The sequence below is a fragment of the Mustela lutreola genome, chromosome 4 (genome assembly GCF_030435805.1).
Source record: "Mustela lutreola isolate mMusLut2 chromosome 4, mMusLut2.pri, whole genome shotgun sequence".
NCBI lineage: Eukaryota > Metazoa > Chordata > Mammalia > Carnivora > Mustelidae > Mustela > Mustela lutreola.
In genome coordinates this window covers 188,265,630-188,282,329 of record NC_081293.1, presented here as the reverse complement: position 1 = coordinate 188,282,329, position 16,700 = coordinate 188,265,630, and the positions used below count along the sequence as shown (strand labels likewise).

Below are 16,700 nucleotides of genomic sequence, written 5' to 3'. Positions count from 1 at the left end.
CCCACCAGCTGTGGTTAATTTGAATGAAATCCTATGAAGGAGACAAAAGTGTCCCGAGAAAGAATTGCCTATGGGCATCCACCTTGTTTTGCCAGGGTGGCCCCGCACCCCCACACGGACACCCTCCCAACCCTCCCTCGCCAGAGCTGGCCTCAGAGCGGGCTGGGCAAGGGACATGCCCGCCACACAAGTGGCTTCCCAAGGACCTGTGGGGTGGGGGTAGGTTCAAACCCTGCCTCCACCACCCCGTGGCTGTGTGACGCGGGGCAGCCCCTCAACCTCTCTGAGTCTGCTCCTCTCTGTAACCGCGGGCGGGCAGGAGACGCGCGAGGGGGACACCGGCTGACCTGGCGGCCCAGCGCCCGCACGCTCACCCAGTCCTCCCTGTCGCCCTCCGTCTCCCCAGAGGCCGTCTGAGGAGTGCCTGCTGTGAGTGCTCAGCCTTCTACGGGGCCCTGCCCGCTGCGGGGCGTCACCGAGGACCGGACTGGCGTTTGGGTTCAAATCCACCCAGGGAGCGGCGGCCCAGGCTCCAAGGTGAGCACACTCTCAACGCCAGGGCACGCCTCGGCAAGGAAGAACCTTCGCACAGGGCTCGGGAGTGGGGCCTGGGGAAGGCGGGGGACAGGGACGGTGGGGGGCGGGAAGGGCTGGGGGAGGGTCGGAAACCGGCGGGGTGCCCGCCCTCGGTGCTGCCCCCCTGTGGCCGCCAAGAGCACAGCACCGGGCCCCGCAGCCGCGCAAACCCGCGGGCTCAGCCCACGTGGGGGAGTGAGGAGCTTGGCCTCTGTCTAACCTTGGGAAGGAGGTTTCTGGATTCTGGCGTGCCAGTGTTTGGTTTTTGTCTCGTGCTTCCTTCCTTAGTAGGCACCAGATGGGAAAACTCTGAAAACCTTGGCGACCCCGAGTCAGTGTTCCTTTAGCCACTAAACTGATTTAGAATTGTGGTGTGTTCCCAGGACAAACCCAAGGTCAGAAGAGCTTATCTGGCAGTGCAGACTTGGAAGCCGCTGGTGGCAGGCTTTGGACGACGGATGTGAATACCACGGGTTCACCATCCCTGTCATCCCGCTGCTCCTTTCCCAGCCCCCCTCACTGCTCAGCTCTCCCCACCGGAGTGCCCCCTCCACCCCACCGCAGGACAAGGGCACAGCTCAGAAGCCCTGGCAGGCCGTGACCCCTCCTCCAGACCTTTGGACCCTGCTAGGGACCCTCGCCCCCTGTGGCAGCATTTCCTGCCTCGGACATTTCTGTGGGTACCACCTACAAGGCTTTTGAGCCTCGCCATCTTTGAGGGGAAGAGGGACCATGGCCTGTGCATGACTGAGAATCAGTGGGAAGGAGACTCCCCCCAACCCCCACGCCCCAGTAGCCGATGCTGCTGCTGACCATTTCCTCAGTCCTCAGCCCCCAGACAGGCTTCCCACACGCACAGGGGAGGTGGTGGGCTTCCTGCCACCCCCACGGGGCCCCACCACCCCCATGCTGAGTTGCTGTCACCTCTCTATTCTACATCAGGTTCCTCACTGCTTTCCCACTAAAGACAAAAGACGAAATCACAAAAATGTCCATATTCTACTAAGATATCTGGAAAGCAGGCAGAAAGTTCAACAAAACCAAGCTGACAGTTTTGTCTGAAAACCCAGCAGTAAAAGGACTGAGCAGAGCAGAGCAGGACCTGGTTTCCCTCTGAGCTATTTTCTGAAAGTGGGCCAGGACCCAAATTCACCGGCTCGCGGCTCGCGGGCAGCCAGCCCGGGGCACTGATAGGAGGCTGGGGAAGCCTGGGCCGTACTAGGGTGAGCTTTGGGGCTCCAGGTGTGTGTGTGTATGTTGGGGTGGTGGCACTTGGAGCCTCTACAGGCCCAGGGGAAATGTTGGACCCCCATTTCCTCCCCAGGCAGATCAAGGAAGATCAGAGGCCCTAGGACCTACACACGCTCTTATCCTACCCCCCCCCCCCACCATGAACACCATCTTTTCTGCACGGCTAATCCTCCTGCTCACTTCACCCTCCTTCTCCCCTGAGGCAGAATAAACCATCCCTCAAGTGTGTTCTAGAACATTCTGGTGCTTCCCAAGCTGTTGCCTCTGCTCCCTGTGGGCTCCTTGGGGGATAAAGCTGTTGCTCCCCACGCGTGGCGTGGTTTCTGGCACGTGGTAGGTGTGATGTGAATAAATTTGTCATCTTGAGTTGCACAGTGATGAAGGACCCAGACGGAGCACATCCCCGAGCCTCTAAGAATAACTCGGCAGCCCCGCCACATTAAGTGGTCCTGAGGCCACAGAATGGGTTTTGGTCCTCGGCTCCTACACGTCATCACCTGCCATGCTAGATCGGGTGCATCTCAGTGGTGGCTCCCCGCAGACAGGCCCCCAGAGATGTGTGCCTCTGCTCCCCACCCCCCCCAACCCATGACCCTGGAACAAAGGGCAGCCGATTCCTCTGGATGCCAGTCTTCTCTTTATTCTGCCAGTGACCAACATGACAGCACCACAGACACAGCAGGAGCCTGCCTGAGAACCCTGGGCCAGGCAGAGAGGGAGGATAGAGGGGGCCGGGGAAGCCCGCCTGCTGGCCTCCCCAGATCCCAGGGGAGAAGTGACGGTGCAGACAGAAACGCGGTCTACGTCAGCGCCCACCCTTCCTCCAAGCACCAGGGCCGCGTGGGGGAGACATGTTCCAGCGCGGAGCCAGGGAGGGACTTGGGGTGACCAAGAGTGGACTCTGAACTTGAGAAGGGACTGTGTGCATGCCTGTGCAGGCGTGTATACGTGTGCGTGTGTGTGTCTTGGGAATGCCTACACTACTGAGCACGTGGGATTTAACAGCTGAGCCGCAGGACCTGCCTGGGGCCAAGGAGATGAGGAGCCAGGGCTGTGGGACCTGGACCAGGGGCCGGGGGTGGAGGGCACCCTCCACTGCTTCGCTGTGGAGATGAGCTGGGGCCAGGCCGGTCTCGGAGCCCGGCTGGAGGCCCGCCTCTGGCCTGACCCCGCTCACGTGTAGGCCGTCTTGCTGCACACCCAGGGCCGGGTCATCAGACACTCGGTTGACACCAGCCTGGTGGGCTCCACGAAGACACACTCTCCCAGGCCCGAGATGGGGAATCTGCGGCCAGAAGACAAGAGAGCAGGCGCTTACAACCTGGCACACGAAGCCCGTCTTTGGGTGGCCCTGGAGGCCCTGCGACCTGTCCCTCCCTCTGGATCCACCTTCTAATACCTTTAGCCCCTACAGAACTTTCTAATGTGTCCCCCCATTGTCTGCCTGCTGTGTGCACCACAGCTCCAGCCATCCTGAGCATGCCCACAGACGTCTCCTGAACACGCCCTGCGCTTTCCCATCCTGCTTCCGCAGCCTTCCAGTCAGCTCACTCATCCCATGAGTCAGAATCTGGGTCAGGACCACCCTCTGCCCAGCCTCCCTCCCCACAGCAGCTGCCGGCACCGTGGGACATGGAGGCCTGTGTCCGTCTGTCCCTGCCTGTCCCCCAGGCGGTCAGCACCCACACAGTGGGCTCCATGCCCCCTCATCTGGGCTCCCCTACAGCACCCAGCGTCCAGCACAGGAAGAGCCCAGCAGAGACGAGCCAAATGAAGCTATCTCACAGGAGCGGACCTGACTCACCCTGGTGTTGGCTGACGTCATCAGTAGATGGGGGGATGGGGGTTCTTTTTACCTAAAATCATTTCCTTTTGAATTACAAGATTTCTTCTCAACCTTAGTCACCCTGACCTGACATCCCTGCCAGGGCTGGAGCCGGGGTCTCACAAGAGGACACCAAAATGACCTCAAGAGGGGGTGCCAGGCAGGACCACCACAGTGCCAGAGCAACACGCCTAACGGTCCTCTGGTTGGCAGATGGTGAGCACACTGGGGACCCCAGCCTCCAGGGCTCTCCCAGGTTCAGGGAGCAGGAAGCTTCCAGAAGAAGAGAGAGAGAGGCAGAAAGTGCAAGACTTCTCAGCAGCTCTAAGGATAGATCTGGGAGGAAGGAGAAAAGGAAAAGGAAACAAAGGAAGGAAGAAATGAGGACGAAGAGGGGTGCACAGCGAAGGGCACAGGCGCCAGAAGGGAAGACGCTGACAGATTGCTCGTCGCCTGAACGCTAAGCCCTAAGCCCGCCTTGGATGGGAAAGTGGCTGATCACCAGCTCCCAGCCATGGTGGAGGGCTGGGGGTCTTGGGTGCCTCCCACTTCTCCTGCCTTGGGGACCCTCCTGCATCATCATCCTCAGGTGAGCCGCTGTACCCCGCCCCTCAGCTCCTCAGGGCCTATGCTTCCAGCCTTCGGGGCTGGACTAGAAACTGAGGTTCTTGTTCCCCTGTATGCCCCCCACCGTGCTCCCCTAAGCCTGGACTGCTCCCCCCATACACACAGTCACCACCCCCACCACGCACGTCCCCTGCCACCAGCACTCCACAAATCAGTCCCTGTCATCACACACCTGCCATGCCACCACACTCTCACGTCCACATCCCTTGGGCCACACAAGCAATCCCACCACTGCTCACACCGCCAGCATCCTCAGGTGCTGTTTTCTCTAAGGGAGTGTTCACGGTACCCCGGCGTCAGAGCCCCTTTCTTCCATAAGATTAATGTTTAGGCAACACCGGCTGCCCAGAATAGAGGCTCCATCCCAACCCTCCCCAGCAGGCAGCTGTGGTCATGGGGCTAAGTTCTGGACAACGCCAAGGGACATCTGGGTCTTGTCTTCTCTCTCCTCTGAGCCACACGGAGCCACACAGACGAGCCACTCCCCAGACGGGGAGCCACAAGATGGAAAGAGCCTGGGCCCCGCAGCAGGAAGCTCTGATGATTACATACAGTGGAGCTGCCAAACCAGGCTGGACATTAGCGGAGAGGGAGAGAAGTAAAGCCGTCTTCATTATCATTCTCTCGGTCACACGCTGCTGACCCTGGAGGTTAGAGCTCTAGCTAGCACAAACCCACTGGTTCTCCCTCATGAGGCTGTGTCCAGGGGGCCAGGCTTCCCCTAGCCTAAGATCAGCAGCCAGAAGATGAAGCCTCAGCTCACGTGTCCGGGTCAAACGGGTCGCCGTTGACCCAGTGGAATTCATCCCCGACTCTGCGCAGGCCAATCCAGGGCTCCCTCCGTGTGAACTTGAACATAAATTCCTGTATCAAGGAAAGAGGGAAACCCCAGTCATCTGTGGTTTCCTAACTGTTCATACATCCCTGGACTAACCTCAGCTGAGAAGACTGGCTCCCGGGATATAAAGACCCTGAAAGGGGGATCCCTCACTGCGTCCTGCAAACAAGGAGCTGGGGTCACCGAGCGTCCAGCACTCACGCTGACCCCTCTCCCAGCAGTTGCGAGCGTGCCCACTGGACCAGGAAGCCTTGGACAAGGTTTGTCTTCCTAGCTCTGTGGTCCAGCCAACCAGTCAGTGTTCCTGATTGGCAGGAAGCCTGGGATTGCCCACTTAATGGATTATTTGGGACAGACTGCAACATTCATTTGGCTTCTCCGCCTTCTCTGCAGCAGGGAGATACTACTACACTGTGTATCAGAGACAAGCAGAAGTGACTTTGCGATTACCTGCAACTTTGAATTTCCATACCACTGTTACCCTCAAAATCCAAAATAGATCAACAGACTCATTGTGTTTCTTGCGCTTTCCTACTGAGAAAACTGTTTTGGGTGTTCAGCGGGAGCTCACGCCCTGATTTGGACGCGTAGAAGGTGCCAGTGTGTTCCTCATTCACAAGGGCATTTATAATTGGAGATGCTCACACTTTAGGATACTGAGCTGGGCTCAGCAAGCCAGCCTTGGATTGAAATCGTTGGCCTTCACATGGCGGTGGAAACAGGAGCCCCTTGGAGACGTGCTCGGACCCCACGGAACTCACTAGCACACCCCATGCTGCGCATGCTCTGGAAACATGTCGCAAGGGACGCCACACCCTAGGAGTCGGGTTGTCCCCAGAGGTCACCCCCGGCCCAGTGCTCACCAGCTCCTTCTGGCTCTGAATCACAGCCAGCGCAGCCTCGTGGGTGTGGCAGTACTGCCTGCCTGTGTTCCAGTCCCTCGGCTCCTCAGAAAAGAAGTAGCACTTCCTTCCGTAGAGTAGCCAGTCCTCCGGGCAGGGTGCCTCACATTTGATACAGCCCTTGGAAGCTGAAGGGGAGACGGGGGTGAGGGGACGGACTCAAATCTGACAGCATGCCTGGCTCCCGCCTCAGGAATCCCACTCGGTGACCCAACGCTCCCTCCACCTGCCAAACGCTGGTGCCCTCCGGGGGTGCGTGGTGCAGCCGTCTCCCCAGGCGAGCCCCTCTCATGGTGCCCAGCGGGGGGAGAAGGTTGGTGACCCAATAAACAGGGAAACTGGGGAGATTGGCAGGGGCGTGACCGCCAAGGGGAAGTGCCAGCAGTTTCAGCCCTGGGTCAAGACCTCCTCTCTCTCCCCAGACTCCCTGGGGGCATGTAAGCCCAGAAACACAGATTTAGGAAGGACCTGGAGGCCACGTGTACACGCTCTCCACAGTGGGAACCCTCGGCAGGTTCCAAGGGTCTGATCTCATTGGCCACACCCTCATTAGCTAACAGTTCAACCTGGTCCACTACTGCGCTGCTGTCAAGTTCTTTCTCGGGTCTGAGTCCTACCTGCCTCTCTGGGACGCAGCCATACAGACCTAGGATCGGCCTCTGAGTGACCCAGAGCAAGCCCGGCCCACCTTCACCAGCCTCCCCTCGTCCAGGTTTAAACAGACACCCTCTCTTCCACAGCTTCTTGCAGGGGAACTGTCCACACTCTTCTCCATCCTGCCTGGCTCACTGCGATGTGTCCACATCGGCACCCAAATGCTGCCCCCAGAACAGACTGGAACATGCCAGTTGTGGCCCCAGGCCCAGCAACAGTGACGGCCACACTCCTTCCAGTGGCTGCCGGCTTGCCAGTCTGCAGACCGCTTCCAGGAAAGGAATCGGCGGGTATGTGCAGATGTGCACTTCCCTGGGCAGGTGGAACACACCCTTCGATTGTTTTCATGGGATCTGTTTCCAAGCCAGCTCTCCCCTGTGTCCAGAACAGGTATCAGTCACCTTTTAAATCTGTCCAAAGGTCTTATTTTTATTTCTTCCACCTTTATCTCATTCACGTTGGCTCATTTGCATTTTGAAAGATAGATTATAGTTTTGATTTTTTTCCCACCTCTCATATTAAGCACCCTTCATCTGTCACCCTGAGCATCCTTGTATCACCGACAAAATCCATCGGTATCTTTTTGTTTCCATACATGTGTTTGATTACAGTGTAGACAGGGACAGAGCCAAGAACCGGCCCGTGGTACCCCAGCCCTGAGAGACCTACAGCCACACCGACACCAGTCGAATAATCGACAGTCCAGCCTGTCTGCTCAGTGAGCCGCGAGACCACTGGGAGTCTTGCCCATGGCGTGGGTACATTTCAGCTGCTTTATGAAAATCACAATACACTCTCTCTTCGCATTGCTCTGACCTCCCCAACCTAGCGTGAGGACAAAAGGAAACCCATTTAATTTGTCGTGATTATTCTACATGAATCCGAGCTGGCACCAGTGGTCACCATATTCTTTTCAAAAAACTTATAGATCCTCTGATTAATGTGCATGCCCGAAGGGGAGGATTTGGTGGGAGCTAAAGCTGCCACTGGACTTCTCTCCCCTTCCACGGCGCCCGCCTCTGGGTGCTTCTCAAAGATTAAAGACAGAGGTACTGAAACCACTTTGCAAACCCTTCAGAATGCACCACACACTTGGACTTGAATCCATAAAAAGCAGCCCAATCTCCCAGTCCTAGAGCCTTGCCTGTCCTTGAAGGGTTCCGTTTCTTTTATTCCTTTCTCCCTTACGGTCCCCCCATGGGGAACCCCCTACCTGTGACACCTCCTTACTGGGCAGGGGAGATGGTGTCCCATTCATCCTTTCTTTTTTTGTTTTCTATCCTCTGCATTTAGGGGGCCTAACACACAGCAGGGTTCCACGAATGTTCGTTAAACGAATGACCATGATCTTTACCGGCATTGTCCCCAAACCGTCTCCTCCAAGAAGCAGTGCCTGTCTCACCTCAAGTTGGCTCTGCATCCTCGCAGCACGTACGGAATGGTACTGAAGCCACCCAGCCACGCCCCCACATGACTTAGTAAAGGGGACACAGAGAGTTGTCATGTGAATATATTATCTTAGGCTAAACTCTCACCTAGAAACAGCACAATGTTTTCTAGGCTTTGGGCCCCGCGGAATATGTGGTATGTCTGGAACCTTTCTTTACCAAGGGAGACCCGAGTTTGCTGGGGTGGGTGCTCTCAGCCCGCACATGCTCACCCAAGATGCTCATCACCACCAGGATGGCGAACAGAAGGACCGCGATGGCCCCCAGCAGGAGACGTGTGGTGGTGTCTGAGGAGAGAAAGAAGTGGTTCAGTGTCCGGCCACCCACCCCACCACCACGCCCCACTGCCAAGCCCCAGGTCCTGATACCGCGGGAATCTGCCACTGGTTGAAGCCAGGCCGCCATTCTCGGGGGGCAGGTCAGAATCTATGCCCCTGTAGCCTAAAACCCTTCCCCTGAGCCTCTGCACTAGCTGCCTTCTGGGCCGAAGAGCTTTCCAGTTCTTGCCTCCTGCTGCTTCTCTACCTGCTCCCGGTTTCATGTTGAAATGACCCGGCCCGTCCTCACAGCCCAAGGGGCTGGGTCCTTGACCCCAGAGCTCTTCTCCTCCACTGCTACGCCTGGAATCCACCCCCACCCCCCCGCCTTCCATCCTCTTCACAAAACCTCCCCCGATCCCTTGCCTTCTCCCTTTTTAATTTTTATATGTTTTTTTGTTATCACTGAAAATTTTTATTTTCTTTTTAATGAAGAACCCTTTTAGATTTTAGACATTGGCTCTATTTAAGTTTCTCTCTCTTTTTAAAAGATTTTATTTGCTTGAAAGAGAGAGACCAAGTGAGAGAGAGAGAGAGAGAGAGACAGAGCACAAGCAGAGGGAGGGGCAGAGGGAGGGGCAGGCTCCTTGCTGAGCCTGGAGCCCCACACAGGCCTTGACCACAGGATCCTGAGATCATGACCTGAGCAGAAGGCAGACGCTTAATGGACTGAGCCACCCAGGTGCCCCTATTTAGGTTTTTCTTATTGTCATAAAATAGACATAACTTAAAAGTTTCCATTTTAATGATTTTTTTAAAGATTTTATTTATTTATTTGACAGACAGAGATCACAAGTAGGCAGAGAGGCAGGCGGCAGGGAGGGGAGATTCAGGCTCCCTGCTGAGCAGAAAGCCCAATGTGGGGCTCGATCCCAGGAGCCTGGGATCATGACCTGAGCCGAAGGCAGAGGCTTTAACCCACTGAGCCACCCAGGCGCCCCTTTTTAAACCATTTTTAAGTGCACAATTAGTGGCATTAATTCCATTAATGATGTTGTGCGACTATCCCCACTGTCTCTTTGCAAAACTTTCTCACCACCCACCCAAACAGAAACTCGGTGCTGATTAAGCTTTCACTCCTGGTTCCCATCTCCCCCAGCCCCTGGTTACCTCTAATCTACTTTCTGTCTCTGTGAATTTGCCTATTCTGGAGATTTCATATGAGTGGAATCATACTATATTTGTCCTTTTGTGTCTGACTTATTTCCCTTAATGTTTCCAAGATTCATCCATGTTGTACCGTGTGTCAGAATGACATTCCTTTTTATGGCTGAGTAATATTCCATTGTATGAATATACGCATATGTATATATGCATATATGTGTATTTACTGTTGTTGTTTATCCATTCATCTGCTGATTGACACACAGGACATGAATGTCCAGTCCATAACAATGTTCTTGAAGCAGCGGCCCCCAGAACCTTCTGCGGCGACGGTCTGATTTTGTCTTAGCTCGCTGCCACCTTAGAATCTCTCTTTGCCAGCAGCCTCAGCATCCTGCTTCTAATGACGCCATACTGGAGCTCCTGGGTGGTGCAGTCAGTTGTGCGTCTGACTTGGTTTGGGCTCAGGTCCTGACCTCAGCGCAGTAAGACACAGCCTCACCTCGGGCTCCACACTCGTGCTCAGCACAGTCTGCCTGGGACTCTCTCCGCCCCACTGCCCCTAAAGTAAATAAATAAATCTCTTTCAAAAATGATGCCATATTTTCTCTTATCTCTTTGAGGATATTACTGATGGTTTTTTGGAGGGGGAAGAGAGGAAAGGTGGGCAGAAAGCTTATTTCTCCCTGCGTAGTCTCTTTTTCCCTCTAAATTGTTTTGTTTTGTTTTGTTTCTCTTCATTTGTTTTGGGCTCTAGTTTCCATGTCATCGAGGTTCCTCAGATGTCTGGAGATGCTTGGTGATTTGCTCCTGGTTAAGGCAGGAGGAAAGAGTCCATTGGAGCCTCTGAGACCGGGGAGGGGCTTATCGGCTGTGGGGTCTCAGTAGAGTGACCAGGCTGGGCTGGTCCTCAAGGTGCTGTAAGTGCTAACCTTCTGGGGTTTTTCTGCTCGGGTGGGCCAGAGTTCCTGGAGAAGACTCTTCTGTTTCCCTCCTGAAGAGTGTGGGCTTAACCAAGAGAGGCTGAGAGGTCATCCTAAGCATTCATTATGTAAATGTCCCCTTAATTTTTTGTCCCCAAATGTCCTGGCCTCTAGAGACCCTCTCTCAAGTTTAGCTCCAGGCTCCTACCAGGACTGGGAAGAGAACCTGGCAACTGAACCCTTTCTAAAATGTTCAACCAGCCCTCCTGTTCCAGACCTCTCTTCACTCACTGCCATGATGACTGGGGCCCCCCATCTCCATACTTCGGGGGCCCCTGCATGTGACTCAGGTTGCTCCTTGGCTTTCTGAGCCTTCTCAGGTCAGTGGAAGCAGTTGCTACTCCTCCTTGATGCCTAACTCCCAACTGTATTGCTATTGTCTTCTCTCTTCTTGTTGTCCTTACAGCCTTTTAAAAATCCCTTTACTGTCGTATCAGCGGGCTTCCGGAAGGAAAGAGGAAAAATGTGCTGGGAATCTGCATGTGCTTCTCCAACACCACCAGAACCCAGGAGCTCTTCATTCTTTCCTGGGGACAACTGCTCTGGATACAGCACCGGGGACAGAAAAAGGACACTCGAGGGAGTCCCGTCTCGTTGCTCACTGCTGCCCTCGCAGAAGATGGCTGTGGGGCCGGACAATCCAAAACAAGGTCGTATTCGTTTCCTAGGGTTGTGGTAACAAACCCCACAGACTAGATGACTTACAACACCGGAAATTTCTTGTCTTCCACTTCTGGAGGCCACAAGTCCCCAGTCAAGGCGCCATCAGGGCCGCAGTCCCTCCAAAGACGAAGGAAGTCCTTGCTCGCTTCTTCCCGGCTTCGGAGGGTTTGCTGGTGACCTTCCTCAACCCAGTTTGCGGTCCCCTCATTCCAGGTTCCACCTTCTTCATCCCACAACCTTCTCCCTGGGTGTCTCTGTCTTTATCTGACTGTCATCTTATAAGGACACTAGTCCTGTGGGATTAGGAGCATACCCACTGCAACAGGAGCCTGTCTTCACTGGTCACAGCTGCAGTGACCATATTCACAAATAAGGTCCCATTCTCAGGAGCTGGTGGTTCAGCTTCTTCAACACAGCTCTTTGGGAGAGCAGGGGGAGATACTGTTCAAGCTAAAAGATGTGTCTAACTCAATTATCATTCCTTCTAGGCAATGGTCCACAAGAGTCGGACTTGGAGGACGCAGTAGCTTATGTTTATAAAGGTAGGCGATGTAAGCGTCATGTCAGCAGGGCCCGCTGAGAATGTGGCTCCCAACCCAGACAGATGACCCCTCACCCTCACATCCAGGGCCCAGAAGAGACTCACCACTGACCTCTCTCAGTTATCAGAGCCACAGTCTGGTGAGCATAGTCGTGACTCTTTGAAACTATCAAATGTAGAGTTTGGTAATTTTTAAATTTTTAAAAGACTTTGCTAAATGCATGTGTGTGGTTTTGATCAGGAAGTTGTGGGTTGATGCCTAATCAAGAAACTTTCAACATTAAAAATTCAGAATCGGTGAGCCCTGGAAAATCTATAGCCTGGCGATATGCAGAATCACTCTGTCCCCTGCCATACCCCCCGCCTCCAGGCCACTCTTCTCCATCCCACCCCTGATACCAGAAATATCCCCGTCTCCAGTCACCCCAGTCTTTCTAGAACCCAGGCCAAAGCGCTGGGTCATCTTTCCCAGCCCCTCCCCCTCGGCTGGGGGGCAGGTGGAAGGAAAAGTGAACAGCCACCAGGAGAGAAGTCTTGGTCAGGAGAACTTCTGTTTGTTTTTCTATTTATAGAGCTAATTGTTCACCTAAGAAAAGTCATGGAGTCCTGAGCTCTAATCCCGGTTTAAATTGAAGAAGTTCTCCATTTCACTTAACCCATGAGGAAGGAAAATATGTCCAGGCTGGAGATGGCAGGGGAGCACGGGCAGGAGAGCTACACGTGTTCCAAACACACTTCAGTTTTGTCCAACGAGCCTCACGAAGCCCAGAATCCTTGGTCCACGCGGGATGAAACAAGAACTCTCAGGGCAGGGGGCCTTTGTGGCAGACACACCTTAGCAACGAACCTGTGTCCTTGGGCAAGACACTTGGCCCCTCCGAGTCTGTTTCCTCACCTGCAGAACACTCACCAGCCCCAGCAGGGTATGTGTGAGGATTAAATGGGACAGTATCGTGAAAGCCCCCAGCCCGGGCTCCGGCGTAACACATGCTTCTGCGATGTCAGCTGCTTGGAAATAAAGGAGCTCAGGGCCCCTTAATGTTTAGCTTGGTCAAGTCCAAAAATCTCCCACTTGTCTCAAGACAGGTACTTGGCTAAGCAAGGGCCACACAGCCGTTCATTCCCAGACCCGCAGACCCGTCACCCCAACCCGGGTGTTTCTCAGTGTCAGCCGATCGGGCTCATTACACGGACTTCAGACTGGAGTGGGGAAGCCGACTCAAGGTAGGTAGACCAGAAGTCCAAGTGTTTCACCTGAGCTCCCTCATCACAGGCTCAGAGAGCAGGCGAGAGGGGTCACCTGCACAGCCTACCCCTCTGTGTGGCCCTGAGAGGCAGAAATCATTAACGAGTTTGGTACATAAGGAAACTGAGGCTCAAATGAGTTTGAGAAACTGCTAGCCCATGGTGGCGGAAGGTGGGTTTACCCAGCTCCAGACTTTGTGTTCTTTGTGCCTCACCAACCTGCCTCGGTCCGAGTCCTGTGATTTCTGTCCACAGGGTGACACCCTGGAGAGACCAGTCCCGGTCCGTGAGCTCCCCTCTTCTGGCAGGAGATGGGAGGGTCAAGGGAACACCTAGCAGACCCTCAGAGCACCAGTGGAGGAGAACACCCTGGACTCGGACCCCAGATGCTAAAACTACTGTAGAAAAAGCCCATGGCTGGGGGGCGCTGGGGTGTGGCATGCCGGGTGGCTCAGTCAGTTGAGCTACCGACTCTTGATCCCAGCTCAGGTCTTGATCTCAGGGTGGTGAGTTCAAGCCCCATGTTGGGCTCTGAGCTGGGCACAGACCCTACTTAAGAAAAAAAAAAAGTAAATTAATGTCCATAAGCTTCAGATGCTGAGCCCTCGAGGACCACAGGCATCAAGGGTAGGCAGCTGCTGGGAGCCCAAGGGGAGAACCAGAGGTGGCAAGAGACACAGAGCCAGACCTGGTAAAGAGCCGCACCGGGACAGGCTGGAAGGCTGGACACAAGTAGGCACGAAGCACGGAGCAGCTAGGTTCTGCTGGGGTGGAGGAGCCAGTCACTGGGCCATTTTCCTGCCTTCTTCAGCCTAACTGCAGGTGGTTGGCCCAGCGCCGGTGAGGAGCAGGAAGCAGAATGGGTCAAAGTCGGGGCAGGAGGTAAAATAGGAACCAGCAAGCCAGAGAGGCATTGAAAGAGGCCACATCCCCCCTGAAGTGGTCCTAACCATCAGGGGGCTGGCGTTAGGTTAGGGCAGACCCTGCAGGAGCGCTCAGGAGTGAATGAAGACATACCGGCAAAAGGTGTGAGCAACTTCAAGAAAGAACTTGGGCGGGAGGGAAGCAGGGAAGCAGGGATCACAGGCAGATCCAATAATGCCCGGCAGAGAGAGGGGTTTGTCCACCTTTATTCAGCTCAACTCTTCCCAGCTCAACTCTTCCCTGCAACGGCTCTTCTACTCCGTGATCCAACATCTCTGCTTCCTTTGTCCGGGATCACCATCCCGGCGTGGGACTGCCCCTCCCTCCAGAGTCAGCGCAGAGTTTGTCCACACCCTTGGCCCTCTAGCCTCTGGGTGGAAAGCTGGCATTCCTGTGCCCACCTCTCCCTCCGCAACAAGGCACCTGCGCTGGCAAGTAATGGCTAGGCCTCGCCCACCTCTCCCACCTCGACCACCCCCACCCCCAACCACCACCCCACCTTCCTCACCGACCTGGCCACTCTTCCAAGGGCAAACCCACTGGCTCACTCTAGGCTTAAAACCTCTCAACACCGCCTGCCGAACAAAGTCCAAACTCTTTGGCAAAGCCTGGGTGGCCATCCACAGTCTGGGCCCTCCAGATGCATCTCCAGATGCATCTCCTCGCACCCCTCCCCCCATCCTAGTACTCCAGAGTTCGGTTTGACACAAGGGACAGGCTAGTCCCGGGCCCCTGGTCCCTGAACGTGTCAGTCCTTGAGCCTGGCGCACCCTGTCTTCTCTCCACACCTAAGACATCACCTACTCCAGGAAGCCTTCCTGTTCTAAGACTTTGTCCCTGTGGGTTGGGTGACGCCGGCTCTGGGCTTCCCTGATTAATACTGCCCAGATCCTCAGCCTTTGGACTGGGGCTGTCAGGAGGACCCAGAAGGCCAGCACTCTCCCAGGCCAGCTGCAGCATCTCCCACACCACACACCACCAGGGGCCACAAAGTTCTCCAGAAGAACTCATGAACTTGAAATCCATTTTCCACTTGGTTACTGCTCCCTGTACTAGTGTACTGTACTAGTAACTGTACTGTACTAGTGACCCCCTAGCCAGGGGCCACTCCCTCAGCCCATCTGTCTGGAAGGGGTATGTGGCACTCATGACCTTGCAAGGAAGAGCCTAAGGCATGTTCTCGACATCTCCCCTCCCTATGTGTCCCCATCACCACCAGCACCCTCCCCCCACCCAACTTCCCACGGGGCATGGGCACCATCTCTGGGCTTAGAGCTTTTGTCACTTTGCCCAAACCTTTCCACTACTACAGATTTCAGCCGCCCTCTCAACATGCCCATCAGATGAGAGCCGCTCAGTAGCTTGACACCCCGTCTTAGTTCTGGAGGAGATTGGGGCTCAGAGCATGAAACCTGCTCCCAAGGTCAAAGCTAAGTTAGCTGTCTAGGTAGGGTCAAGGTTGTAACCATAGGTGGTCCCTAGCTACATCCCCCACTCCCTCCACCATGTGGCATCTGAGGGCCCTGAAGTCAATCCCCCGGGCGCTCCGCCCTCCCCTCCGGGAGCTTGGCCAAGGTGACTCTGACCCGCCTCCCAGGTCCCCAGGTACCCTGGTCCCCAGGCCAAGGGGCCGGGGGTGGGCGCGGGGGGTGATGGAGGGTCGCTCCGCTCTTACCCTCCAAGGCCGCCTTCCAGCTGGTGCTGCCCTCATAACCCGACCCGGATCGCCGCAGCAGCCCCTCGGGACCTCGGCCCTCCACCTCCGCAGGCGAGCGCGGCCTGGGCGCGGCGGGGGCGGGCGCGGGCCGGGCGGCTGGGGGCGGCGGCGGCCGGGTCCGCGCGGGGGGCTCCCGGGCCGGCTCCATGCCCCGCGCTCCGCCGCGCCGCGCCCGCGCTCCTGCGCCGGGGTGCGGGGCCCAGCCCGACGCGCACTCGGCGCTCCGCGCGCCCTGCGGGCCCCCCAGGCCAGCCTCGGGTGGACGAGGGCCGCGGCTCGCGCAGGCCGGGGCTGAGCCCGGTTCCCCGCGCCGGACGCCCTGTGTCCGGTCGCTGTCGCCTCCGCCGGCCGTGCGCGCCGCGCCTGCCCTCGCCGAGCCGCAGCTTCCGCGCAGAGCCGGGCCACGGGGAGGAGCGGGTGGAGGTGCGCGGTAGCGGGGGTGGCGGGGTGGCGCGGGGAGGGAGGGAGGGGTGCGGGTGGGGGACGGGGAGGGAGGAGGCGCCAGGGAGCAGGGACAGCCCCACAGCCACGGCCCCGCCGGCCACCCGCGCCCTCGGCGGGATGCCAGATGCTGCAGAGAGAGGAGCGCGGATCCTAGAGCCCGGAGACCTGTCCTCTAAGCCGGCTGGCCCTCCCAGCCTCCGGCCTGTCCTCTGTAAAAAGGAAATAAAGTTGACAGGGATGGTGCAGCGAGACTTCAGGAAAATGAGGGGCTTTCCTCTGGCGTCCTGGAGCTGGAGCAGAGGGGTAGGGCTGTCACTTGGCCCAGACCCTTGACCCAGGAGACAAAGGAGAGAGCAAAGGTCTGATGGGGACAGGTGGGGCAACATTTCAGGGTGGAGAGCATCCGTTAAGCGCCAGGGACTTTTTTTTTTTTTTTTTTAAGATTTTTTATTTATTTATTTGACAGAGAACACAAGTAGGCAGAGAGGCAGACAGAGAGAGAGAGAGAGAGAAGCAGGCTCTGCACTGAGCAGAGAGCCCGATGCGGGGCTCGATCCCAGGGTCCTGGGATCATGACCTGGGCCTAAGGCAGAGGCTTTAACCCGCTGAGCCACCCAGGCACCCCAAGCGCCAGGGACTTT

At 56.3% G+C, this 16,700-nt stretch overlaps 1 protein-coding gene across 1 annotated transcript; it reads right to left on the bottom strand.

Moving 5' to 3' along the window:
- Positions 1-2,451: 2,451 nt before the first annotated feature.
- Positions 2,452-15,778, bottom strand: CLEC2L (C-type lectin domain family 2 member L). The gene is made up of 5 exons (XM_059172013.1): positions 15,574-15,778; positions 8,334-8,408; positions 5,981-6,147; positions 5,043-5,143; positions 2,452-3,112 (listed from the first exon to the last, which is right to left on the bottom strand). The coding sequence occupies exons 1-5, from the start codon at positions 15,761-15,763 to the stop codon at positions 3,001-3,003; spliced, it is 645 nt and encodes a 214-aa protein (XP_059027996.1). The 5' UTR covers positions 15,764-15,778; the 3' UTR covers positions 2,452-3,000.
- Between the last annotated feature and the right edge of the window lie 922 nt (positions 15,779-16,700).